We start from the raw sequence: 27,380 nt of genomic DNA, 5'->3' as shown, positions 1-27,380 counted from the left end.
GAGGGAGGGAGGGGCGAGCCACCCGACGCTAAGGCAGCCGCTGCCGCTTCCCGCCCCGCCCCTCCCGCCTCCAATCATTTGAATGAGGGTGCGGGAGAGGATCTGGGTGAGCTGTCCAGCAAACCTCTCCAATGGGCAGGGACTTGTGACCTCGTAACCCTGGCTGCCGTGAAGTTAGGGACGGTAAATAGATTTTGTCTAAAATACAAAACGCAAAGGAAATGTCTGAGGTCAGGTTTCACATCGCAGATAACTTACAACTAAGTTCTGCAGGCAAATTGCGAGAGTTCCCTGTGGTCCGGGTGCCCGGCTCCACAGAGGCAGTGGCAGGCGCTCCCCGCCCTGGTTCCTCAAGCACCCTCGCTGGCTGGAGCCCACCCAGAAAGGCCATTTCCCCTACAGTTTTCACCAAGGCAGGCAGGTTTTGCAGACATGAGAAGTGCCCTAGCCAGTTTAGCTCAGTGTATAGAGCAGGGGTGGGCAACCCCTGGCACGCGGGCCAAACATGGCACGCCAGTAACTTTTGCTGGCACGTGAAACCCTCTCTTATAATCTTCCACTTACAATTGTGAATCTTTGTTCAGTGATGAATTTTGTTAAGTCTCGTAATAGGAGTAGCCTGAGGGATGAAAGTAGTAGCTCGTGCATATCGCTGAATGTCACGAAGTATAAACCTGATGTAAAATCTCTGTCATCAGTGATGCAGCAGCAAAAGTCCCACTAATATCAAACGGACCCATACAGTTTTCTGTCGGACTATCAGTGTACATGTATACATTAAAAATAAATGTATTTTTCATCATCATATCCTGTGTTTTTGTCGCTCGAATGAATTTTATTATTTCTTCAAGGTTCTTCACATACGTACACCTTAAGAGATATCAAGTAAGCGTAACATGTTCTCAAAAAATTAGGGTTGGCATGCAGAAGAATTTTGAGTAAGAGATTTTGCTAGTTTTGGCATGCACTCACAAAAAAGGTTGCCCACCCCTGGTGTAGAGTGTCAGCCTGCTGAACTAAGGGTCCCAGTTCGGTATGGAGTTGCGAGATTGCTCCCCAGTAGGGGGCGTGTAGGAGGCAGCCAATCAATTATTCCCTCTCATCATTGATGATTCTAGCTCTGCCTTCCTCTCAGAAATTAATAAAAATGTATTTAAAAGAAAAAAAAAAAAAAAGAAGTGCCCACACACATGACCTGAAGATGCAGGACCAGCATGAAGGCAATCACAAACAAATGCGGGGAAAAGAGCAAAACCGGAAACACCACCCATCCATCCAACATAGGTCAACATCTTTTTCTTCAGATGACTGTGTTTCCCTCTTCTTTTGAAAGCCAGACAGATTCAAGTACTGACGATTCTACCAACAGAAAAGTTAAGAGAAAGAGAGGGACATTTTGTTTTCATTGTTGTCTTTGTAGACAGGTTTTCCTATCCCCTCCGGCTCTGTCCCCGCCCCCCTAAATTCTAATGTCTTTTGGAAGATCACAAACCAATTTTTTTTTTTCACCCTTAGAGCACCAATTTTCACCATGGAGAATGCACACTCTACCACTTATTGTCTGTGGGGCTTGTTTGGGGGACAATCGGAAATAGACTTTTGTTGTGTTTAATGTAGTGTCCTTGGATCTTCAACTGGATTTTAAGTTCCTTGAGATGGAGACCATCTCTAGTAGGGACAGCAGTAGTAATAGATGATGCCACTTACATGGCACTTTTTTTTTTTTTAAATCAGCCGTGAGGTTGGGAGGGGTAGAATAAAAAAAGAGAGAGAGAGAGAGAGAGAGAGAGAGAACAGAAAAGGAATAAAGGGAGAAAAGAAAGGACAAAAGATGAAACATCAAGAAAAAGAAAAAGAAGGAAAAAAGGAGGAAACAACCACATGATATCACCTTTCCAAGGTCTCATGAACTTCCTGTTTAAGGAGTTTATTTTATGACACTTTTAGTTTGGGTTTACATTTTTACTGGTTTGTCAAGACAACAGCAGTTACAGTGTCCAATATGTTAAAGAAAAAAATCTATCTATCTATCTATCTACCTACCTACCTACCTATCTACCTAGATAAATATAAAGCCAGCGATGGGAATGACCTGTAGCTATGACACCCACTGCAGCCAGCAAATCAGCCTATGGTGGGTGGGGCTGGCCCACCAACCTCCTGTAGCCCCTTCCCTGCCCCCCCACCCCGACCACCAGCTTTGCTCCCATCCTTCCCCACACACACCAATGGGGGTTCAGCTGGCTGGTCAAATTCCCAGAGCCCCTCCCCAGGCACTGACCCCCATGGGTCCCCCCACCCATTCAGGGGCAGGCCAGACCCTCCCCATGGCCGGTCCCACCCCCAATCGGCTCCCTCTCACCCCAATTGCAGGCAGGTCTCCTCCCGCCAGTGGGCCTGGCCCTGATGGCCCCAACTAGAGGGAGGGGCGGGGGTGGCCAGCCAACCTATAGCTGTCTCCTCCTCCCAACAGGCTCAGCCCCATCCGCCCAGATTGGGGCAGGCCCACCAGACCTGTGCACAAATTTGTGCACTGAGCCTCTAGTACAGCGGTTATCAATCTGTGAGTCATGACCCCTTTGGGGGTCGAACGACCCTTTCACAGGGGTCACCTAAGATCATCAGAAAACACATATATAATTACACTAGAGGCCCGGTGCACAAAAATTTGTGCACTCCGGGGGGGGGGGGGAGGGTCCCTCAGCCTGGCCTGTGCCCTCTCGCAGTCTGGGAGCCCTCGGGAGATAACCACCTGCTGGCTTAGGCCTGCTTTCGGGTGGCAGAGGGCAGGCCCAATCCCTAGGTGCAGCCCCTGGTCGGGCTCAAAGCAGGGCTGATTGGGGAGTTGGGGCTCCATACCCTGTCATGCACAGAGCAGGGCCGATCAGGGGGTTGAGGAGCTCCCCTCTGTCACTCACAGAGTAGGGCCGATAGGGGAGTTGGGGCACCGCCCCCTGTCACACTCAGGGCAGGGCGGATCAGGGGGTTGGGGCGCCGCCCTCTATCACCCACAGAGCAGGGCCGATCAGGGGATTGGGGCGCCACCACTCTCACACTCAGGGCAGAGCCGATGGGGAGGTTATGGCTCTACCCTGTCACACACAGAGCAAGGCCCATGGGGGGGAGGGGGGTTGGGGCGCTGCACCCTGTCACACACAGAGCCGCAGGGCGATCAGGGGGTTGGGGAGCTCCCCCCTATCAGGCACAGAGCAGGGCTGATCAGGGGGTTGGGCGCCTTCCCCTGTCACGAACAGAGCAGGGAGGATAGGGAGGTTGTGGCTCCGCCCCCTATCACACACAGAGCCGCAGGGCGATCAGGGGGTTGGGGCGCTGCCCCCTGTCACGCTGATCCCGGTGCCGGGAGGCCTCTCAGCTCCGCTGATCCCAGTGCTGGGAGGCCTCGCGGCTCCGCTGATCCCGGTGCTGGGAGGCATATTACCCTTTTACTATATAGGATAGAGGCCTGGTGCATGGGTGGGGCTGGCTGGTTTGCCCTGAAGGGTGTCCTGGATCAGGGTAGGGGTCCCCACTGGGATGCCTGGTCAGCCTGGATGAGGGGGATGATGACTGTTTGCAGCTGGTCACACACCCTTCAGGGTGGGGGTCCCCACTGGGGTGCCTGGCCAGTCTGGGTGAGGGGCTGAGGGCTGTTTTCAGGCCGACTGAAGCTCCCAATGGCTCCTTTTTTTCTTTTCTTTTTTTATTCTGGGCCAGCTTTAGCTCTGGCTCCAGCTCTGAGGCCTCTGCTGCTGAAAGAAGGTATCTGTTTTGTTTCGGTTCTATAATTGAAACAAGTATAACTCCAGCTCTGAGATCCCCGGCTTGCTGAAAGCAGGTTTCTGGGGTTTTGTTTAGCTTCTATATTTGTTACAATCTTTCTTAAACTGCAAGCTCAGAGGGGGCAAGGCAGGTGGGGAACGTTGGAGTCCTCCATCACTCTAGCAAGCAAGCCTCATGTTAGTTTCAAGCTGCCTGACTGTCGGCCGCCATCTTGGCTGGCAGTTAATTTGCATATCTCGCTGATTAGCCAATGGGAAGGGTAGCGGTTGTACGCCAATTACCATGTTTCTCTTTTATTAGATAGGATATTGTTTTTGTGATTAATCACTATGCTTTAATTATGTTCAATTTGTAACAATGAAATTGGGCGTCACCACAACATGAAGAACTGTATTAAAGGGTTGCAGCATTAGAAAGGTTGAGAACCACTGCTCTAGTATGTATATAACTTTGTCAGTTACATACAATGTAAATATATTTCAATATTTAGATTTATTTTTGTCATCTCTTGAATATCTCTATCAAGATTAGTAGAACAGACCCACATGCTTCAAAACATCAAAAATTGCCATTTGGATTATTGTAATCTCTGTAACCTGGGAGAGATGACATACCAGGGTCTGAAACCAGGCTAACCTTCTTAGTTTCCAAAACTCAGCCTTTTGGCTTAAGGTGGCCAAATGGGGATGCAGAGCCCAGCACTGTGAAACCACAGAAACATGGAAGAGCTGGGGGATGGATGTCTTTCACAACTTCACGTCCTCTGGAACCACACAATAGTTGGGAAATCACATTTTACTTGCAAAGGTCCGCATCCAACACTTGAGAGCCTGAAGTTCAAGCCGGTTGTGGCAATGTTGGGATGCTTATCCTGTATTCAGATATCTGGTAGGGAAAGAGACTGAGTCTGCTCTGGTGAATATCATGCCTAATAATTGCATCTAAACTACCTATACCGAAGTCCTACACAAAGCAGAAGATTTGCAGATGGCATGAAAAAGGCAAAGGCTTATCCATGTGCTTCTTAGTCTTTCTTCGTGAGTTTTATGTTTCTATTTTTAGTAATGTCCTCTTCTTTCAACAAGTAGTATCTGTTTTCATAATCTCAGTATTTGTTGTGGAGCACGGGGTAGTGTTCTTTTACTCTTGTTCCTCTAGGTATCCTGGTTCTACGTTTCCAACCAAAAGTTTTCATCTCCAGAGGTGATCACATTGTTTCATAAAAATAAGAAAGGTTCCCCAGGTCAGCCTTTCAGGTTGCCTCTTAGGTTTTACACATTGCTGGGCTTTTGGCTCATTTTGGTTTATGGGATAATGCACATCCCACCTAACCATGTAATCGATAGTTGCCTTTAAAAGAAGGTCTAGTTAGAAGTGAATGAGAGACGAGAGGGCTAGGTTTATATTTGTAATTGGAATTTGAGGTATTATGTTGTTATTCAGGCAAAATACCTTAAAATAATCTTAAATACCATTCTTTACTGAGTTTAAGATGTTATCCATATTGCTATACTGTAGTGTTGTTACTGAATGCAATTCCTGCAGTGGTTCCCAACCTTCCTAATGCCACAACCCTTTAATACAATTCCTCATGTTGTGGTGACCCAGAACCATAAAATTATTTTTGTTGCTACTTCATAACTGTAATTTTGCTACTGTTATGAATTGTAATGTAAATATCTGATATGCAGGATGTATTTTCATTGTTCGAGACCCACAGGTTGAGAACCACTGCCTTAAAGGGTCCCCTTCTCCACCCCCCAGTAATAGTAACTCAAAACAAAATTATAATAGGATTATACTTAAATTAAGTATCTTTATCTTTGACTACAGAGAGGTTCAACATAATTATACATCATTTCTTCTCCCACCCCACCCCCTGCCCAATATTGTCATGGGCTCATAGTATTTATGTATTAAGAAAGTTACTTCCTTATATTTGAAATGATGACTTTCTGAAATGTGCTAGCAGATGACTCGGTGGTTTTTCTTTTATTTTTTATTTATTAAAGAAATAAAGGTATTTTAGTTTATTTTTTCCAGGAAAAGTAATATTCATAATTATGGGATGAGCATGACCTCTTAAGAGAGTAAAATAAAATGTAGGAATTAGATATTAAAATTATTTCAAAACTATTTTTTAATTTGTAGCCTAATTAAAATAGAGCATATGCTTTCTGGAGGCGAGACTGACAGCACAGATGGAGATCTGGACAGTGCATCCCTTCTCTGCCTTCTCTCCTAGCTCCAGGCCTGCGTTTACCCCTGTGAATGGTGTTTATAATGGGTCCACTTACTTTAGAAACCTCACTTTGGAGAACTATAATGCTTTCCAAGATAAAAGTTAAATTGACTGAATAGTAAACAATTTCAGACAATCAAGAGGTAGTTTTTAAATTTTTTTCAACTATAGTTGACATGCAATATTATTTTAGTTTCAGGTGTACAAAATAGTGATTTGACATTTATCTAACTTATGAAGTGATCACCCCGATAAATCTAGTAGCCGCCTGATAGCAAGAGAGTTTTAATGAAGAAACCCTGAAAAGAGACTTATACAATATGTTCTAGTAGAAAATACTTTGTGGCTGTGTGTGGTCAGGAGCCCTGAGCCCCCGGGCTGATCTGTCCTTCCCGAACTGTTTTCTCTCCATTTCCTCATCAGCAGAGGCTGAATTTCCAGGAAGCTGATGAAGCATAAGCATCAGGGCCCTGCCAAGACCAGCGAGGGTCCGAGGGTCCGAGGGTCCGAGGGTCCTTAGCACTGTGCTTACATGGTCTTGCATTTTCCTGGCACCCGGTGCAGGGCCGGAGGTCTTCCTGCAATATGGAGCCAGAGAGTAGCTTATGGAAAATGTCCAATAATTAGGTGTGTGAAGCTGTTAGCAGATGATTCGTTTTCATCAATATCTGTCAAAATAAAGATTCTGTCCACAACTGGATACACTTGATAATGGGGCTATACAGTCTAAGAGGCACCGTGCTTGTTTGGTTATGGGAATTATACAGAATAGAATTCATCTGAATTCTGCTTTATGTAGGGCACAAATTTACAGCTGTGCTACAGCTAGAGTACTTGTGGTTGAGGACACGTTTGTTTATTTGGCATCCTTTCATTTAAAAATAATTTTGATCAACTGTGAAAGAGGAAAAGCTAAATTACCTTTCAGTTCTCTATGTATAAAAAAGATACTTCAGCCCGGCTGACAGGGCTCAGTGGTTGAGCGTCGACATATAAACCAGGAGGTCAGGGCACATGCCGGGGTTGCAGGCTCAATTCCCAGTGGGGTCATGCAGGAGGCAGCTGAACAGTGATTCTCATCATTGATGTTTCTATCTCTCTCTCCCTCTCCCTTCCTCTCTGAAATCCATAAAAATATATTTTTTAAAAAGATACTACAAAATCATTACAAAGACATTTACCCTCCCCTACCCCCAACTATGCAATAAAAGCAATATAGAGATATGTCAAGCAGTTAATAATACTAGAATATTGTTTTTCTGGATTTTGAAATATTTATGCTAATTGTCAAGTTATAAAATTTGTGATTTCTGTTATTCTAAATAAATACTCACATATGTAAAATATACTAGGTGTACCAGTTAATAATGCGGATTTTTTTCAATACATGGAGTTACACATATGTTGATATAAATGTGATTTGATATGTATGCTATTTTGTTGTATTGACAGCACGCTTCAAAACTTCATATGTCAAATTTGCTGAAGGTGTTAATATCATTGATATTTTTACACTTAAAAATGTCAAACTTCATGCCAAAAAAAAAGAGCATTTGTGGGAAGCTTTAAATCATTACTTTATTTTGAAGAAAAAGTCACCATATATTTCAGAAGTTTATGGTAAACATGCTCCATCTCAAGATACTTTTGAATGCTGGTTTAAACGCTTTAAAAGTGATAATTTCAATGTGAAAGACAAAGAACGTCCAGGTCAACCAAAAAAGTTTGAAAACCAACAATTACAAGCATTATTGGAAAAGATGTGTGTCAAACTCAAAAATAACTAGCAGAAAGATTAAACGTTGCTCAGCAAAGAGTTTCTGACCATTTACAAGCAATGGGTAAGATTTCAAAGGAAGGAAAATGGGTGCCACATCAACTGAACAAAAGACAAATGGAAAACCGAAAAGTCATCAGTAAAATGTTGCTTCAAAGGCACGAAAGAAAGTCTTTTCTGCATAAAATTATGACTGGCGATGAAAAGTGGATTTGTTTTAAGAATCTAAAATGTACAAAATCATGGGTTGATCCAGGTCAACCATCAACATCAAATGCAAGGCCAAATCCCTTTAGGAAGAAGACAATGATCTGTGTTTGGTGGGATCAGGAAGGTGTGGTGTATTATGAGCTTCTAAAACCAGGTGAAACCCTTAATACTGATGGCTACCGACAAGAAATAATCAATTTGAACCATGCTTTGATCGTGAAATGCCCAGAATGTGCCAGAAGACACGGTAAAGTAATTTTGCTTCTTATAATGCAACATCACACACTTCAAAACCATATTCACCAGACTTTGCTCCTTCAGATTACCACTTGTTTCAATCAATGGCACACTCACTTTCTGAGCAGCACTTCAAAATATACAAAGACGTGGAAAATTGGGTCTCTGAATGGTTTGCCTCAAAACAAGAAAAGTTCTATTGGGACGGTATTTACAAATTATCTGAAAGATGGAAGAAATGTGTAGCTAGTGATGGACATTACTTTGAATAAGGTAGTTTTGATGTTTCTCTTGAAATTATCGTGTTTTCTTTGATTACAAAATCCGCCATTGTTAACTGGTACACCTAATAGCCTATCTAATAATACGCGAACATGGTAATTGACCAAACCTTTGCTACACCTACCATTGGCTAATCAGCACGATATGCAAATTAACCCAACAAAGATGGCAGCCAGCAGTCGCACAACTGAAGCAATCAGGAGGCTTGCTTGCTCCAGTGATGGAGGAAGCCAAAGTTCCCCACCTGCCGTGGCCTGGCTCTGAGCTCCGAAAGCAACAAAGTTTCAATTATAGAAGCTAAACAAACCCCAGATACCTGCTTTCAGCCAGATGTGGCCACAGTGCTGGAGCGAGCAGGAGCTGCTTTCAACTCCAGTGATGGCAATAAAGTTTCAATTATAGAAGGTAAATAAATCCCAGAATTAAAAAAAAAAAAAAAAAAAAAAAGGAGAGGCTGTGAGCTTCAGTCGCTGGCCAGCCTGAAAACGGCCCTCAGCCCCTCACCCAGACTGACCAGGCACCCCAGTATGGACTACCACTCTAAAGGGGGTGTGGCCAGCCCGCAAAAAGCCATCAGCTCCTCATCCAGGCTGGCCAGGCACCCCAGTGGGGACCCCCACCTAGATCCGGGACACCCTTCAGGGAAAACAGCTGGCCCCCACCCGTGCACCAGGCAGCTATCCTATATAGTAAAAGGGTAATATGCAAACTGACCCTAACAGCAGGAAGACTGGGAATGCCTGGTCACTATGACACACACTGACCACCAGGGTGCAGACACTCAATGCAGGAGCTGCCCCCTAGTGGTCAGTGTGCTCCCACAGGGGGAGCTCTACTCAGCCACTAGCCAGGTGGATGGCTGCCAGTACAGCGGTGGTGGTAGGAGCCTCTCCTGCCTCCTCAGCAGCGCTAAGGATGTCCGACTCCAGCTTAAGCCTGCTCCCCGCTGGCAAGTGGACAACCCCCGAGGGCTCCCAGGCTGCCAGAGGGAAGTCTGATTGCCAGCTTAGGCCCAAACCCCCGGGAAGCGGGCCTAAGCCAGCAGGTGGACATCCCCCCAGGGGTCCCAGACTGCGATGGGGCAAAGGCCAGGCTGAAGGACCCCCCCTCCCTGAGTGCACAAATTTTTGTGCACCAGACCTCTAGTGTCAATATAATAGACAACAAAAATTTGCTAACTAATCACTACTAAAAGCTTTATAGTTGTATGTACAAGTATATAATTCAACTCAAACACCAGTAAAAATATTACAATGTTAATTCCAATTCTCTATCAGACTTCCTGTGATAAAGCACAAAAGTTAAATGTAGAAACTAACATCTGGGTATCGGTCAATTTTTCTGGAAGGCTATTTCAAAGTGGCCTAAATTAGCCAGAATATAATGTGAATTCTTATCACAATGCCACATAACATTAAAATATATTGATAACTTAGTAGTTTTAATTCTGTTCTATGGAATAAGCCTATTTTGACAACTTTGCACAATATTACCAATAAATTTAACAAAAAGCTCAAGTCCAGGTATATAACTAAAAAGTCTTTTCTATATATTACAAAACCATCAACTTTAATATAAATGGCTTCTACTAATTACTACCACTCAAAATTCACACAAAGTAAAGTGAAACGGGTAGCAGAAAGTGCTGGCACATTTATAGTGCAGAGACAATGATAGAATTTAGCCAGCAAAAATTCAAATAGGCATATAGGTAAACATTCGAATGCAAACTTTCGTGAGTAAGACACAGAAAATGATTCATTTGATACTTTTTTGTACGGCTTGTATATAATTCAAAACAAGTTCATCTGAAAATTTCCTATGTAAAAGCCACAATAAAGTCAAATAAAATATCAAATACTAGTCTTACAAACTGGTCTGCGAATTTCTGAGCCTCTGACTTTCAAGGCCTAACACGCATTCTCCACTTTGGCCACGCTCTGTCTCAAGGTATACAGCTTCTTAGAAACCTGGTAAGGTCCAGTATTGCCAATGAATGAAAACCCAGCATAAACCTGGCGTAAGAACTGGCTCACTTCAAAGGGGGTGTCAATGTCCCCATTGCCCACACTGTTCACACACATCAGCATCAACTCACCAGTTAGATCAGCCACTCCCAGGAGGTAATCAACAGGGGTGGTGTTCAGTCTCCAAGTACCAAACTCTCTATCTTGAGCATTGAGCATCGGAAGAGGGCTTCTATCCTCCAGTCTCAGATGATGAGTTGTCCCTCCTCATGTTTTGAGATTAACTCTTCCAAATGACCTTGGTCCTCTCCTCCCACCTCTTCCAGGACCTTGTCTCATAAGGGGCATGCCCTTGGGCAAGCTATTTCATCTCTCTAAACCTCAGTTTCCTCATGGTCTTATTTTCTTTCCCATTGTCTTCTGTTGTAAATACAGTTGTTTATTAATTTCATCCATACTGATAAGTGATTGTGTTTTAATAAAGTGTTGAAAAGAGACAGTCTCTACATATTCCTGAAGTCTGTGGTAAGTCCTGTGGTAATGGCTCTATGGAATTAATGCATCTCTTCTCTGGAGAGCTCCTGGGCCACCTGCAGTATCTTTTGTCTGACACCATCTAATTTAATTTCTGACTCAGTCAATATTTCCTCCATATCAGGAGCACTTGTAATCCTATAGAGAGGAAAATTATCATTTACTTTGTACAGTTACATCCCGACTAAGTTTCACAAGTCTCTCATATTTGTCATGTCTTGCATCAAGTTCCTGCTGAAATGATTTTAAGGCCACCAACACGGGCAACAATGCATTAACATCCTACCCTTCTCTCCTCTGGCTGTGGGGAAAATTGTCATGCTTCCTTTTCCTGAACCCTCCCAATCCTTCTTTGTTGCTCATGTCATCACAACCTACAGTGAGTCGCATAGAGAAAGAGGGTCTTGGACCTGGTGTAGTGCATGAGTCAGGGGAGCGGGAGAACGAGCCTGCCAGGGCCCTATGACAAGTCGAAGGAGCTGAGCTGGAAGCTGCTTCTGGCTTTTGCATCGCCTTCTTGAAAACAGGTGATTTTGACAGTATTTTTATTAACGCTGGGGACAGTGGAACAAAGGAAGGACTCAGGGTAGTAGAAGTAACAGGAGAGAGCCTAGGCAATGCTCTGCTTTGACTCTCTGGAAAGATTATAGGAAAGAAGTGAGCCAACATGGGACTGCTTAGCTCACTGGAGAGTCAGAGAAAAGGGGCCTTGGATACAGGATCAGGGGGTCAGCCTGGAAGGAGCTGCTGCTGCCTGCTGCTCCCCTGGTTGCAAGTCTCTGTGGGGACCCACAGAGTTTAGGAGAAAGAAAGGCTCCGAGACTATGAACCTGAAAAGTTATTGCTTTGTAAACAATCCATTCTTTCAATATTGCCAAATTTGTCTTTTTGCCCAAAAAATTTATGACAGATATTACATATTGTTCTGATTTTACATTTAATATAATTAAAAAGGAACCTAAACAAATGACCTTAGCAACAATATTTCAACAAATATTCCAACAAATATTGCACTGAAAGAATTTTCACAACACATAGTCAATAAACAAATTAAAATATAATAAACTGATATAAAGTCTCTGTGTCTTTCTGATTATCAATTAAAATCCAATTATTTCTTTATAGTTTAAAAAACAGTCCAACTATCTAAATAAGCCAAGATATATCAGGTACACATAGGACTAATAAAATTTCTTTCCAAAGTTTAAAATTAACAGAACATTTTGGGCCACATATTTATAAAAGGTTAAATCTTTAATTCAACATTTAAATAGAAAAAGTTTTTAAAATACTCCCCAAATAAAATCCTAACTTCAAAATAAGATGTATAAATCATCATTACTATATGGTTTTTATAGCCATAATAAATATTGATAAAATATAGATTAAGTAGCACTTGTTTCCTTCATGAAAAGGAAAACTAATAATTTTAAAAAGGTGATTTTCATGTCTAAATTCCAGAAGACATGTTTTTCAGAAGACATGAAATAAATAATGGTTTTCCCTCCAGACCTATTTTAGGCACAAGCTTATATATAAACATACATGTGTCCATTCAAAAAATGTGATATTTCAATTAGAGTCTCTGTTAACTGATACATAGACAGATACTTTGAAAGTCACGAGGCCTTATTATGACCTTCATGTATGCTGATGGATGCTGGACTAACAGCTTCAGAGAAAGAAACACCTTCACGGAAAAGGGGCTCCTTTGTCCACCTTGGCTACAATATTTCAGCCTCCAGTATTTCAGCTTCCATTCTGAGGCCCTGAAACTGGGTAGAGAGGGGCAGACAGAACTATCCAGAAGTCACCAGAGCCATCACAAAAGAATGAAACAGTCCCTCTGGGCATTGACTGGCTTCTAAAGGTTGTCCTGAAAGCAAAATTCTTAGCCTCTATTTTATCTTTTATAGGAATGTTTTGGAAATTAATGCTGTTTTAATAAAGCCACATCTACATCTTAATTAGTAATACAACAGACTCTGTGTATATATTTTCACTCTCTTCAATATTCATAGTATAGTTCATTGAGATTCAAGGTTGATCGATGTTTCTCTCTCATCAATGTTTCTAACTCTCCATCCTTCTCACTTCCTCTCTGTAAAAAATCAATAAAATATATTTAAAAAATAAATAAATAAAATAAAACAAAATAACAAAAGTCAAGTGAATAAAAAATCTGATGAACAGAATAAACTGGTGAATATAATAGAATCAGGGGCATAGAAAGGGAGTGGACTGACAATTCTCAGGGGGAAAGGGGTGTTGGGGTGTGGGAAGAGACTGGACAAAAATCGTACACCTATGGATGAGGACAGTGCGGGGGGGGGGGAGGTAAGGAGGGGAGCTATGGGGGGTGGGGGAGGAAGAGGAACAACTGTAATAATCTAAACAATAAAGATTTTTTTTAAAAAAAAATTAGCCTGCTATCAAACATTTAATTAACTCACCACTAGTGCCTTGGCAGGGCCAGACCAAATGGTCTCTGGGCCGTATATAGCCCCCAGGCCAGACATTCCCCACCCCTGGATTAGAGTATTGGTGGTGGGGGGGAGGTTGATAATGTTATTTGATTATATAAGATAAATTCTTTTTTGCAAGAAATACATATTTGAGTATTAAGGTTAAAGCAGTATCATGTGCAACTTACTCTCAGAAATAATTATATGTTAAATAGAGATACACATATACACAGATTTAAAATAGAGGAAAAAAGAAAGTTAGAGAAGTAAATGTAAAATAAGAAATCTTGGCAGTTTTGAAATCCTGGGCCATCCCCCTCACCAATCTCTGCAAAGGCAGCTTCTGGATCAGAAGCCCTGTAGATTTCTGGTATCTGACGGATTTCTCCAAGTGCAATAGTACAGGGCCTGTAGTGATGGGGCTTCTTCACCCCACCGGTAGAGGGAGTGCTTTTCCTGGCAGCTTTTAGTGGCCAGCTGTTTGCGTGTGCTTTCCCAACCATGCTTTGCAAGCAGTCTGCTTGGTTCGGGCCATTTTCTTTCACTCCACGCAGAAGTTTTAGGCCGCTTCTTAATCTGTCATCCTGCTCCTGCTGCCCAAGGAGACCCGCAGTCCAGGAGCTAAGGGCACGGACTGCCCGATCAAATAACGGAACCAATTTTTTCTTCCTAAAACATTTTTAATGAGATGTATTAGCTATTGCACAGATTCTGCCTTGGAGTCCCCTACCCCCACCCCAAAAATGAGGGCAATTTAATATCTAGAACCACTGTAAGCCACATATCTACACTGGTCTCTTAGACTTCTTTACCTTGAGTTATTTTATTTGCTGTTTGGTAAGCAGTTAGGGGTAAATATGTTTGGAAAGCTGTCTTAGTTGGGAAACACCAATGAGAGCTAGAGATTCCGATTTAATGGAGAAATATGGTTGAAAGCTAACCCTTTAAGCTGTTAACAAAATGTGAGCACCTCGGGGAAGGAATTCCCCGCTCTGAGCTGTGGTTCTATGTGTGAGGACAACAATGCAGCCCATACACAGTTCAAAGGCCTGGTTCACAGTGAGACCTGTATGTCAGGATGAGTCACAGAGGCCTTACAGGGCATCTCCCCAGAGTCCCAAGCTACCACATAGGGGTCTAATGAGACAGTTCTTCCCTGACACAACATCAGAAAAAGCCACACACCACACACATATCACACTCAGATTCCCCCCAGCATCGATCCTGAGAACTCTCAAATATCATCCACTGGCAAAAGATCCCGGAACTCCCAGAGTCAATTCCAAACCACAGGGCTAAACTTGGCTTTGGCATCCGCCTTACCTTGTCCAACATACAGTCAGTACAATGACTGCTACTAATACACTACAGCAAACAGCAATAATCAAAGTAGCAGTAGTCCCCCAGGCATTTCCCATCTCAGATCCTGCAGAAAGAGAAGGCAAACATTAAAAGGAAACCTACATGCAGGGGCCAAAGTGATCACACAACTACTGCTAAGATATCTGTGGTCATGTGTTATTTCCCTGTCATAGATATAACCACTAATCATGTGCCACATTTCTTATCATTCCTATCACATACACCCCCACACATCAAATAGTGTGTTTAGCAACTGAGAGAAATACATGGCAATATGGAACATGTGCAGTATGCCGTGCACATGTTCAAAGCTTCCACACTACATCATCTTACATCACCATACACTGCTATATATGGAATATCTATGTCTCCCCAAAATTCATATGTTGAAATCCTAACACCCAATGTGATGGTATTAGGAGGTGGGGCTTTTGGGCTATCATTAGGTCATGAGGGAGGAGCCCTCGTGAATAATTAGTGCCCTTATATAAGAGGCCCTAGAGAGATTCCCTTATCCCTCCACCATGTGAGGATACAAGAAAGCTGTGACCCAGAAGAAAGCCCTCACCCAGCAGTTTTTATTGTATTTATTTATATTTATTTATTATAGTGGCCACAAGTCACCAACACAAATCTCCTACATTATATTATACTAGAGGCCCAGTACACAAAAATTTGTGCACTCTGGAGGTGTCCCTCAGCCTGGCCTGTGCCCTCTTGCAGTCAGGGGATAACTACCTGCTGGCTGAGCCAGCTCCCCAGGGGATTGAGCCTAAGCTGGCAGTCAGACATTCCTCTGGCAGCCCAGGAGCCCTCAGGGGATGCTCACTTGCCAGCGGAGAGCAGGCCTAAGCTGCAGTCAGACATCCTTAGTGCTGCTGAAGAGGCAGGAGAGGCTCCCACCACCACCGCTGTACTGGCAGCAGTCAGCCAGGCTTGTAACTGAGCAGAGCTCCCCTTGTGGGAGCGCACTGACCACCAGGGGGCAGCTTCTGCATTGAGCGTCTGCCCTCTGGTGGTCAGTGTGTGTCATAGTGACCAGTCATTTCCAGTCATTCTGTTGTTGCATATTACCCTTTTATTATGTAGGATAGAGGCCCGGTGCATGGGTGGGGGTAGGGTGGTTTGCCCTGAAGGGTGTTGCAGATCAGGGTGGGGGTCCCACAGGGGTGCCTGGCCAGCCTGGGTGAGGGGCTGAGGGCCGTTTTCAGACTGGCCACACCCCCTTCAGGGTGGGGGGTCCTATTGGGGTGCCTGGCCAGCTTGGGTGAGGGGCTGAGGGCCGTTTTCAGGCTGGCCACAGCCATTTCATGGTGGGGGTCCTGCTGGAGTGCCTGGCCAGTCTGGGTGAGGGTAAGATGGCTGTTTGCAGGCTGACCAAGGTCCCCAGTGGGGACCATCACCCCAGGAGGGTATAGCTAGCCTGGGTGAGAGGCTGATGGCTGTTTGCAAGCTAGCCACAGCCCCTTCAGGGTGGGGGTCGCAGCCGGGGTGCCTGGCCAGCCTGGGTGAAGGGCAGATGGCTGTTTGCAGGCTGACCAAGGCCCCATTGGGACCATCACCCCATGAGGTTATAGCTAGCCTGGTTGAGGGGCTGATGGCCATTTGCAGGCTGGCCACAGCCCGTTCAGGTTATGGGTCCCCCGCTGGGGTGCCTGGCCAGCATGGGTGATGGGCTGATGGCTATTTGCAGGCTGGCCACAGCTCCTTCAGGGTGGTGGTCCCACCTGAGGTGCCTGGACAGCCTGGGTGAGGGGCTGATGCCTGTTTGCAGACTGGCCACCGCTCCAGTCATCCAAGCTCCCAGTGGACGCTGGCTGGAAGCAGGTATCTAGGTTTTATTTATCTTCTATAATTAAAACTTTGTTGGCTTCAGCAGAGGCCAGATCCAGCCAGGGCAGGCAGGAAGCTTGGCTTCCTCCATTGCAGGGGCAACCAAGCCTCCATGGTTACAGGGTGCCATTTTGGTTGTGTTAATTTGCATTTAGTCACTCTGATTGGCAGGTGGATGTGGCGTGGGGCATAGCAAAGGTACAGTCATTTGGCATGTTTCTCTTTTATTATATCACTAGAGTCCTGGTGCACAAAAATTTGTGCACTCGGGGGGGAGAGGGGGTCCCTCAGCCCGGCCTGTGCCCTCACACAATCTGGGACCCCTCGGGAGATAACCACCTGCTGGCTTAGGCCTGTTCCCAGGTGGCAGAGGGCAGGCCCAATCCCTAGGTGCAGCCCCTGGTTGGGCTCAGAGCAGGGCCAATTGGGGAGTTGGGGCGCCGTCCCCTGTCATGCACAGAGCAGGGCGGATCGGGAGGTTGCGAGGCCACCCCCAGTCACGCTCAGGATAGGGTCGATTAGGGGGTTGGGGCACCTCCCCCTGTCACACTCAAGGCAGGGTCGATGGGGAGAATGCGGCGCCACCCCCTGTCACTCACAGAGCAGGGCCCATCAGGGGGGTTGGGGCTCCGTACCCTGTCATGAACAGAGCAGGGCGGATAGGGAGGTTGTGGCCCTGCCCCCTGTCACACACAGAGCAGGGTCCATGGGGGGGGGGGGGCGGGTTGGGGCGCTGCACCCTGTCACACACAGAGCAGGGCCGATCAGGGGGTTGGGGCGCCGCACCCTGTCACACACAGAGCGCAGGGCGATCAGGGGGTTGGGAGCTCCCCCCTATCAGGCACAGAGCAGGGCTGATGAGGGGGTTGAGGTGCCTTCCCCTGTCACGGACAGAGCAGGGAGGATAGGGAGGTTGTGGCCCCGCCCCCTATCACACACAGAGCCACAGGGCGATCAGGGGGTTTGGGCGCTGCCCCCTGTCACGCTGATCCCGGTGCTGGGAGGCCTCGCAGCTCCACTGATCCCAGTGCTGGGAGGCATATTACCCTTTTACTATATAGGATAGAGGCCTGGTGCATGGGTGGGGCTGGCTGGTTTGCCCTGAAGGGTGTCCTGGATCAGGGTGGGGGTCCCCACTGGGGTGCCTGGCCAGCCTGGGTGAGGGGATGATGGCTGTTTGCAGCTGGTCACACAATCCTCAGGGTGGGGGTCTCCAATGGGGTGCCTGGCCAGTCTGGGTGAGGGCCTGAGGGCTGTTTTCAGGCTGGTGGGTGACTGATGCTCCCAACTGCTCCTTTTTATCTTTTTTCTTTTTATTCTGGGCCAGCTTTAGCTCTGAGGCTTGGGTCCAGCTCTTAGGCCTCCGCTGCTGAATGCAAGTTTCTGGCCTTTGTTTACCTTCTGTATTTGAAACAATGTTGCGATCCTGCTGGCTGAAGCCTGGCGACTAAAGCAGGTTTCTGGGGTTTTGTTTAGCTTCTATATTTGTAACATAGTTGCTTAGAGTTGCAGCTCAGAGGCCGGCAGCAGCAGCATGCGGGGAACGTTGGAGTCCTCCGTCACTGAAGCAAGCAAGCCTCATGTTCGCTTTAAGCTGCCTGGCTGTCGGCCGCCATCTTGGCTGGCAGTTAATTTGCATATTGCCCTGATTAGCCAATGGGAAGGTTAGCGGTCGTATGCTAATTACCATGTTTCTCTTTTATTAGATAGGATATCATATCATATCATCTCACCTCATCTCATCTCATATCATATTATATTATACAAAGCATATTTCAATTCCAAATTTCCCATATCCCACACATATTCTACACACACCACACTCATACACATCCCTGGGCCTTGCTTCCCAAAACAATTCCTCTCTCCCTCCAGGACCACTCGAGGCCCCATCTGGCAAAATCAATCAGCCACTGCCTCCCTAACCCCTCTCAGCTCTAGGCAGATGCATTTGACCTGCAAGATCATCCCCACCCAGGACTAGAGCCATGACCGTGGAAACTAAGATACGAGCTCAATTAACCCAACCCACCAGCGGGGGAGGGGGGGAAAGGGGGTGGGGTGGGGTTATGTAGTGAGCTATATTGTCTTAAGCTCAGGACCTAGTGTGCCTGGGGAAAGGCCTTGGCATGTGCAGGACTCCCTACTATAGACTCCCCAGATTGAGCACAGAACTATTGATTCGACTTCTACCAGCCAACAGTTTGCAGTGGCCCTAGAGCCTGGCCAGAAGAGTTGCTGGTAGGGTTGGGTCTCTGGCCCCTGATAGTCCCTTATCCTCAGGGGGCATGGACAGGATCCTATCCCCTTTCTCCTAGTAGCTGACAAGCTTCCCATTCCAGGTCATACAGACCATCCAGCTCCTTAAGCTGCCATAAGTTACCAGCAACGCTGAGGACGCTTGTCACCACTCTCTAGCTGTTAGGCCATCCACCCTGGCTTAGGGACCTAGCCTGGACTGCTGACTCTGGGGCTGAAGTAGGCCAAAACGAGTTTTCTCTCCTTCCCCATTGGTCCCCATTTTGGCCTAGACTAACTGGGAACCTGAGTGTTACGTTATACCCCCTCAAGGTTAAGAGTAAGGTTAACGTTTAGAGGATGCTTACCTGTCCCAGGCAGGGTGAAGTTCAACATACTTGAGGTGGACAAGGATATGTGACTTGTCACACATTGGTAGGTGGTCACATTGTGCTCCAGAGAGTGGTTCAGCCTCAAACTGCTGGTGATGTTAAATGTGCCGTCCTCATTCTTGACGGCTGGACCATTGGTGATGCCTTCAGAAATCTCCTGGCACTGGGGATTCTCCTGGGTACATATACACCAGGTTATGTTAATGTCCTTTGGGTAGAACCCACTTGCATTACACAAAACATCTTCGTTGCCATCATCTTTCGCCGTGGCTTGTTCTTGAAACAAGGTGCAATTTGGGGAAGCTGGCAAGGAAGAGAAGTCATGATTTGAGGGTAGGTTGGGACTAGCTCATTATCAGTTCAAAGCCTGACCCATAGCAAGCCTTCAGGAAGGGTGAGTGAGGCAAATGAGATTCTGCTTAGCCTAAGTAATCTGGGGATGCTGATCCCAGGGCGAGTGTGACGCTGATAGACCATGACCCCGACTCTCACAGCCATTATGTAAAGCAGAGTTTCTTATGTCACTTTGTGTCATAGACACCTTTGAGAATCAGAGGAAAGCTTTGGAACACTATTGTGGTAGAAACTGCTGTCCATTCTTCAGTGACACATCCAAGTTAAAGCTACTTCTCCCAACCTCCACTTCAGCTGGTGAACTCAGGGTCTACTAGTTCAGATAGAATCAGAAGTAGCGAGAGCAACCTCACGGAAGTACCCTTAAAGAAGAAGGGTATCTTAATGAAAAATACTATAGCCTTCTCTCCCTCTCCCCTTCATCCTTCCTGGAGAACAGCTGGAAGACCATGTCATGGTTCAAGATGGAGAAGTCATTTCCAAACACAAGGTGAAAGCTATATGTTGAGGATGCCAAAGTGGCAAGATAAAAGGAGTCTGGGTCCCAGATAATCAAAGAACAGCCCTACCTGCCCAGGGTAGGCTCCATTTTTGTGAAAGAAAAATAAACTACCTTTTTAAAAGCCCCTGCTGCTCTGGCCAGTGTGACTCAGTTGAGTGAGTGTCATCCCATGACAAGAGATGGCGGAGTTGATTCTCAGTCAGGACACATGCCCTGATTGCAGCCTCCATCTCCAGTAGGGGGTGTACAGGAGGCAGCCAATCAATGTTTCTCTCCCTTTCCATCACCCTTCCTCGGTCTCTAACATCAAGAAAAACATATTTTTTAATTAATTAATTTAATTAAAAATAATAAAAGCCCTTGCTGACTTCTGGTTTCCTCTCTGGCATGTAAAGAACTAGAAGTCATCACTCCTATCCTGAACTGAACAAACTGCAAATCAACAACTTCTCTTAGATCCATCAGAGAACTGGGGTGACAGGGCAAACCACAACCCTGAAAGCTAGAGAGACAGGCAGATTGAGAGAACCACAGCCAAAATCATATTACCATAAGCAGAAGGTGCTGGAGTTATAACTGACAAATGGCTAAAGGATGAAGGTGGATTAGCTGGAGGCCAGTCTTAGGAGGTTTTTCTGCTTCTTACTCCAGGAACCCTCTTACCCCGCCCCCCACCCCCCTCATTTTCCTGCACTTGCAAGAAAAATTCCAACTGTTTGGGGGAGAGGGGAGAGGAAAAATAAAAATTTAAAAATATACCCAGTGCATTCTCCATAACAAAGAACGCTCTCAAGCTAGAATACTTTTCCAGAGCCCAGGCTGACCCTGGGGAATGGTGATTACCTCTTCAGCCCTCTATAACCTTCCTTTCTCACCCAGGAACACTTCTCAAGGTCATAGCCTAGGGGCTCAGGCCACTCAGAGAATGAGATTTAATATCAGATGATAGACTGCTTCCCCTCCACACCATTTTACCACCACATCAACCGGGCTCCGTATAATGATAGTAGATTACAACTGAGAGAGCTGCAAGACACAAAATCTACATGAGGAGTTCATAGGGGAACTGAAAGAAAACAGGGAAAGAGGAAACAAGACGCTAGAGGAAAACTGAAATCTCTGATACCTACAGCATGGTATGAACATTAAACAGCCCAGTCCCTAGCCAAATTAACATAGACTCTCACCCTAAAAGCCTGTTTACCTCAGTTCCTATTTCCTGATACATAATATCTGGCTTTCAACAAAAAATTACAAGGCGTGCTGAATAGTGCGAAAAAATAAAAGCATCAGAACCAGACTCAGGTATGACACAGATTTTGGAATAATCAGGTAGAAAATGCAAAATAACTATGATTAAAATGTTAAGAGCACTAACGAAAAAAGCAGACAACATGCAAGCACTGATGGATAATGTGAGCACAGAGAGGGACATTCTCTAATAAAGAATCAAAAGGGAATGCTAGCCAAACCGGTTTGGCTCAGTGGATAGAGCATTGGCCTGTGGACTAGGGGGTCTGGGTCCGATTCCGGTCAAGGGCATGTACCTTGGTTGGGGGCATATCCCCGGTGGGAGGTGTGCAGGGGGCGGCTAGTCGATGTTTCTCTCTCATCGATGTTTCTGGCTCTCTGTCCCTGTCCCTTCCTCTCTGTAAAAAATCAATAAAAATATATTAAAAAAAATAAAGTAAACGCTAGAAACCAAAAACACTATAAAAGAAATGAGGAATGTCTTTGACAGGATCATCAATAGACTTAACACTGCCAAGGAGAGAATCAGCTAGCTTAAATATGTCCATATAAACTTCCCAAACTAAAATGCAAAGAGCAAAAAGAATTTGGGGGGGGGGGGAGGAGATGGCAGGAGGAAGGAACCAGAAGAGAAAGAAATATCCAAAAACTGGACAGTTGCAAAAGTTGTAACGTACATGTAATAGGAATACAAAAAGAAGTAAAGCGAAGGAAGCAGAAGAAATCGTTTAAAATATAATAGCTGAGAATTTTCCAAAATTAATGACAGACACCAAAGCATAGACATAGGAAGCTTAGAGAACACCAAGTAGGAAAACACCTTATCATATTGAAAATGCAGAAATATATATGTATATATAATACATAAATATATATTATATGTGTGTGTATAACTTACTCATAGAGGAACAAGGATAAGAATGACATTGGACTTCTTAAATGCAAGAGAGAAGAGAGGGACATGAAATATTTTAAGTGTTTAAAGAAAATAACCCACCTACTTGGATCCTATATTCAGAAAAATTATCATTCAAAAGTGAAGTATAAATACTTTCTCAAACTAAACTGAGGCAATATGTCATCAATAGACCTGCCTTGCAAAATATTAGAAAGTCTTCAGAGAGAAGGAAAAGGATATGGTCCAGAAACTAGAATCAGAGAAGACATAAATGAAGGTAAATTAAAACCTTGTCTTATGCTTAATTGATGTAATACATAATTGTTGATTTAAAATCATAGCAACAATGCATTGGTCATTATAGCTTATGGATAAGTGAATGACAGAATGTTATAAGAGTTGGAAGGGAGAACTGGAAATATTCTGTTATAAAATATCTACCACTGATAACAATGATGCAGTACAGTGTTCTTTCAACTTAGATTAGTTGTAAAAGTACATTGCAATCACTAAAAAATTTTTAAAGAAGCATAACTGAGCCGGGCTGTTGTGCTAAATGGCTAGAGCATTGGTCCATGCACCAAAGGGTTACAGGTCGTATTTCCAGCCAATGAATGGCAGGTACCTTGGTTACAGGTTCAGCCTCTGGCCCCAGTTTGGGTGCATGGGAGAGGCAACCAATCAATGTCTTCCTCACATCCATGTCTCTCTCTGCCTCACTCTCCCACCTTCCCCTCTCTATCCCTTCCACTCTCTCAAAAAAACAAAACAAAACAAAAAAAATCAATGGAAAAAATATCCTCAGGTGAGGATTAACAACAACACAAAAAGTAAAGGGATTTATATACCATGCTAACGAAAATCTAAAGAAAACTGGAATAACTCTATGAATTTCAAAGTAGCCTTTAGAACAAGAAAAATTATCAGGGATATTAGGTCAAAACTAAGGCTATCTGAATAAACTAAAGACATTAATTAATAAAAATGTATCAATATTGGTTCATTAATTTTAATAAATATACCATACTAATGCAAGAGGTTAATATTAGAGAAAGCAGTATGTACACAGGCAGGAGTCATGAAGAAACTACTATCTTTGCAATTTTTTCTGTAAATCTAAAACTGCTCTAAAAAATAGTCTATTACTTTTTTTTTCCCATTTTTTTTTTTATATTTTATTGATTTTTTACAGAGAGGAAGGGATAGGGATAGAGAGTCAGAAACATCGATGAGAGAGATACATCGATCAGCTGCCTCCTGCACATCCCCCAGTGGGGATGTGCCCGCAACCCAGGTACATGCCCTTGACCGGAATCGAACCTGGGACCTTTCAGTCCGCAGGCCGACGCTCTATCCACTGAGCCAAACCGGTTTCAGCTCTATTACTTTTTTAAAAAAATTTTTAGGCTTTCTGTCAGTTGCAGAGGTAGTGAATCCTAATACGCTTTCCCATCCCCCTAGTCAATATGTACAAAACATTCAAAGTCTTAAGTACAATTTTGAAGGGCCCATAGACATTGCCCCTGTTATAGGCTGCATTGTGGCCCCACCCCCAAATTCATGTTGAAGCCCTGAGCCCATTCTCTTAGACTGTGACTGTATTTGGAGATAGGGTCTTTTTTAAACTCGGGACTGTTGGTCTGCAGGCCTAGGCTCTATCCACTGAGCCAAACCGGCTAGGGCTGGAGACAGGGTCCTTATAGAGGTACTCTTAGGTTCAGCCTGGTTAATAATTCGCTCTAAGTTGTCCAGACGTAAACCCGTGTCTATCCAACTCCAAGGCCCATGCCCAGACTTCTCTACTCGGCATGGCCACATCTCTACCCCCAGCCCCATCACCATGGGAACCACAGGACACTGCCTCAGGCACTCACCCAACACCTTTAGAACGACTGTTCCCTGGGCCTTCTCGGGGGTGACCACCACCTCACATCGGTACTCTCCTGCGTCCCTCAGCTGGACTCCAGGAAGGTGCAGTGAGGCGTCCCCCTTCTCTAGCTCTGCTAGAGACACGTTGGCTCCGGGTCTGAATGCCTCTTGATGGTTTCCATACATTTCAAACACCTTGTGCTCTGTTTCATCTGCCTGATGCTTCCGATACCAGATAACACCCATAATCGTGATGTTCAGGGGTCTGGAACCAGGGACCTTGCAGGGGATGGTGACATTGTCATTCAGCAACACAGTCTGATTCTTCCCTTCCATCTCCACTATCAAGAAATCTGTGGAAAGAAGAAAGTTCAGTTATGGGAGAACCTTGAAAAAAAACTTAGGCCTTTGCTGGGGTCCAGCCCCAGCAGGTCCAGGGGTCCCCAAAGGTGTGGATGGAGTCGGCGAAGAAGGAAAGACTCGGAGGCAGCGTTCAGTTGATCAGCATGGTTGGGTTCTCTTGCCTGGTTCTATTGCCAGGTTCTGTAGGTTCTCCAGCCAGGTTCTGTCCAGGTTCTGTAGCCAGGTTCTCTTGCCATGTTCTATCCAGGTTCTGTAGCCAGGTTCTCCAGGTTCTCCAGCCATGTTCCCTCGCTAGGTTCTCCAGCCAGGTTCTGTCCAGGTTCTCCAGCCAGGTTCAGTCCCCAGGTTCTAGTCAGGTTCTCTTGCCATGTTCTATCCAGGTTCTGTAGCCAGGTTCTGTCTCTAGGTTCTTCAGCCAGGTTCTCTCGCTAGGTTCTGTCTCTAGGTTCTGTGGCCAGTTTCTGTCCAGGATCTTTTGCCATGTTCTCTCCAGCGAAGTTCTTCTGTCTCTAGGTTCTGTGTAGGTTCTGTGTCTAGGTTCTGAGTCTAGGTTCTGTGTCTAGGTTCTGTGTCCTGTTGTCTTGTTACATCTGTATTTATATCAGTTGATTCCAATCCTATCAATCTCTATTCCAAAGGTTAGGGCGTTTCTTATCTCCATTCCAGGGAGTAAAGATTATGTAGCTTAAGCATGATTGTTCGTAGGTAAAGTGATTAATTACCCGCCTGGCACTTAGTGAAGGGGTTTTATTCCCTCCCTAACTTCAGGGGAAAATCCTTACCTAGGGAAACCACCTTTCTCGGAGAGGTGACCTTGGTTAAAACACATAGCGCTAAGGGGAGCAAACATATTAAGAACAGTATGCTATATACGCCAGGTCCCTTGAAACATATGCTGTGCAGATGTTTCTTTCCTGTAGCAACTGTATCAAGCAGCAAGGATGGACTGGCTTCCAGCAGGTCTTGTACTCTCAGACACTTTACCATGTAATTAAAAACAAATTCCTTGCCCTAGCAGGTCCCCAGTAGGGGGCGTGCAGCAGGCAGCCTATCAATGAGCCTCTCGTCATTAATATTTCTCTCCCTTCCTCTCTGAATTCAATAAAAAAATATGTATCTTTTTAAAAAGAGCTTACTATGTAGCAGGCACTCTGCCTGACCCTTTATAAAAAACAAAACACAAAAACAAATTCCTTTGGGGGGGGCAGGGGGGTGCGGGGGGCTATCTCAGGTACAGAGGCCCTTAGTTCATGGTCCCTCCTTAATCCGCATAAGCTCCTCCAACTTTGTTCTTCCTTTCAATATTGTTTTGATTATTCTGGTGTCTTGCAATTTCTTACAAATTTTCAAATCCGTTTAATGGATTCCTACAATTCCACAAAGGAAAGCTTAGAGTTGGGGACTGTTAAGGTACAGGTGGCCGAGGACGTCAGGCGGGCCCCCGAAGGACCGGGAGGAGTCTGCCTAGCGACACCCACACCCCCACCCCCACCCCCAACCCACCTCACCCCCCGACACCTTACCTGCGGCGGACACCCAGCACCACAGAACCAGGAGCAGCCACAGAAAGCCACGCGGGAAGCCCGCCGCCGCCGCCGAATCCGCGACAGCCATGCCTGCCGGGGACCTTCGCTCCCGGCCCGGGTCCGCCTGGAGCCGTCGCCGAGTTTCCGTCTGGAAAGGGGAGTCCTCGGTCGGAAAGCGCAGTCCGCAAAACCGCCTCTTGGGGCCGTCACTTCCTTGGTACTAGATGGCCTCTCTGCGCCCCCTAACCCTTTTGCCCCTTTACCCTGATTTACCCTAAGACGACTGGGCGTGCCACTCCTCCGCAGCCTCTGTGCTCAGCCTCGGAAGCTCCCGCTTCCCCACCAACGATCCCCTCCCCCACCCCACCCCACTCCCCACTCCTCACCCCCCACCCCCCATCCCCGCAGCCTCAGGGTCTCAGCCTCAGAAGCGCCGGCGCCGGCGCCCCCGCCAGTGATCCAGCTCCACTAGCAGCTTCAAGGAGACAACCTCGAATTTCCCGCGCCGTCACCGAGTCAACCTCGAATTCACCGAGTCAACTTCCAAGCCACCGAGTCAACCTCGAATTCACCGAGTCAACTTCCAAGCCACAGAGTCAACCTCGAATTCACCGAGTCAACTTCCAAGCCACCGAGTCAACCTCGAATTCACCGAGTCAACTTCCAAGCCACAGAGTCAACCTCGAATTCACCGAGTCAACTTCCAATTCACGGTCAACTTCGAATTCACCGAGTCAACTTCCAGTTCACCGTCAACTTCGAATTCACCGAGTCAACTTCCAATTCACCGTCAACTTCGAATTCACCGAGTCAACTTCCAGTTCACCGTCAACTTTGAATTCACTGAGTCAACTTCCAATTCACCGTCAACTTCGAATTCACCGAGTCAACTTCCAATTCACCGTCAACTTTGAATTCACTGAGTCAACTTCGAATTCACCGAGTCAACTTCCAATTCACTGAGTCAACTTCCAATTCACCGTCAACTTCGAATTCACCGAGTCAACTTCCAGTTCACCGTCAACTTTGAATTCACTGAGTCAACTTCGAATTCACCGAGTCAACTTCCAATTCACCGAGTCAACCTCGAATTCACCGAGTCAACTTCCAATTCACCGAGTCAACCTCGAATTTCCCGCGCCGGGAAAAGACGGCTGCCACCAGCCGCCTCAGGGAGTCAGCACCGGAACTTCGCGCTCTTATCCGTGGAGGCGGGAGGGGCCTTATCCTCACGGCTCCGCCCTCTTGAGAGGATCTGGGTGACTGTCCAGCAAACCTCTCCAATGGGCAGGGACTTG

The 27,380-nt window shown here is 45.7% G+C and overlaps 1 protein-coding gene, 1 long non-coding RNA gene and 1 pseudogene across 2 annotated transcripts in view; all 3 read right to left on the bottom strand.

The window, feature by feature from the left end:
* NCR3LG1 (natural killer cell cytotoxicity receptor 3 ligand 1) overlaps nucleotides 1–26,379 on the bottom strand; it is a 47,359-nt gene extending 20,980 nt beyond the window's left edge. Inside the window, exons 1-3 of the mRNA XM_036325562.1 lie at nucleotides 26,080–26,379; nucleotides 24,199–24,546; nucleotides 19,296–19,622 (exon numbers count right to left, since the gene is read on the bottom strand). Coding sequence (XP_036181455.1) covers nucleotides 19,296–19,622; nucleotides 24,199–24,546; nucleotides 26,080–26,170 — 766 coding nt within the window. The 5' untranslated portion in view covers nucleotides 26,171–26,379. The remainder of the gene's footprint in view (nucleotides 1–19,295; nucleotides 19,623–24,198; nucleotides 24,547–26,079) is intronic.
* Nucleotides 922–11,844, bottom strand: LOC118664880 (annotated as a pseudogene).
* LOC118664884 lies at nucleotides 12,949–14,809 on the bottom strand. Its single transcript, XR_004970444.1, has 2 exons — nucleotides 13,817–14,809; nucleotides 12,949–13,130 (listed from the first exon to the last, which is right to left on the bottom strand). It is a non-coding gene; the product is annotated as an uncharacterized LOC118664884 (long non-coding RNA).
* Nucleotides 26,380–27,380: the final 1,001 nt, after the last annotated feature.

Source organism: Myotis myotis, unplaced genomic scaffold, assembly GCF_014108235.1.
Source record: "Myotis myotis isolate mMyoMyo1 unplaced genomic scaffold, mMyoMyo1.p scaffold_m19_p_10, whole genome shotgun sequence".
Classification (NCBI taxonomy): domain Eukaryota; kingdom Metazoa; phylum Chordata; class Mammalia; order Chiroptera; family Vespertilionidae; genus Myotis; species Myotis myotis.
Note: the sequence above shows the minus strand (reverse complement) of the source record. Positions and strands in the feature narration are given on the sequence as shown.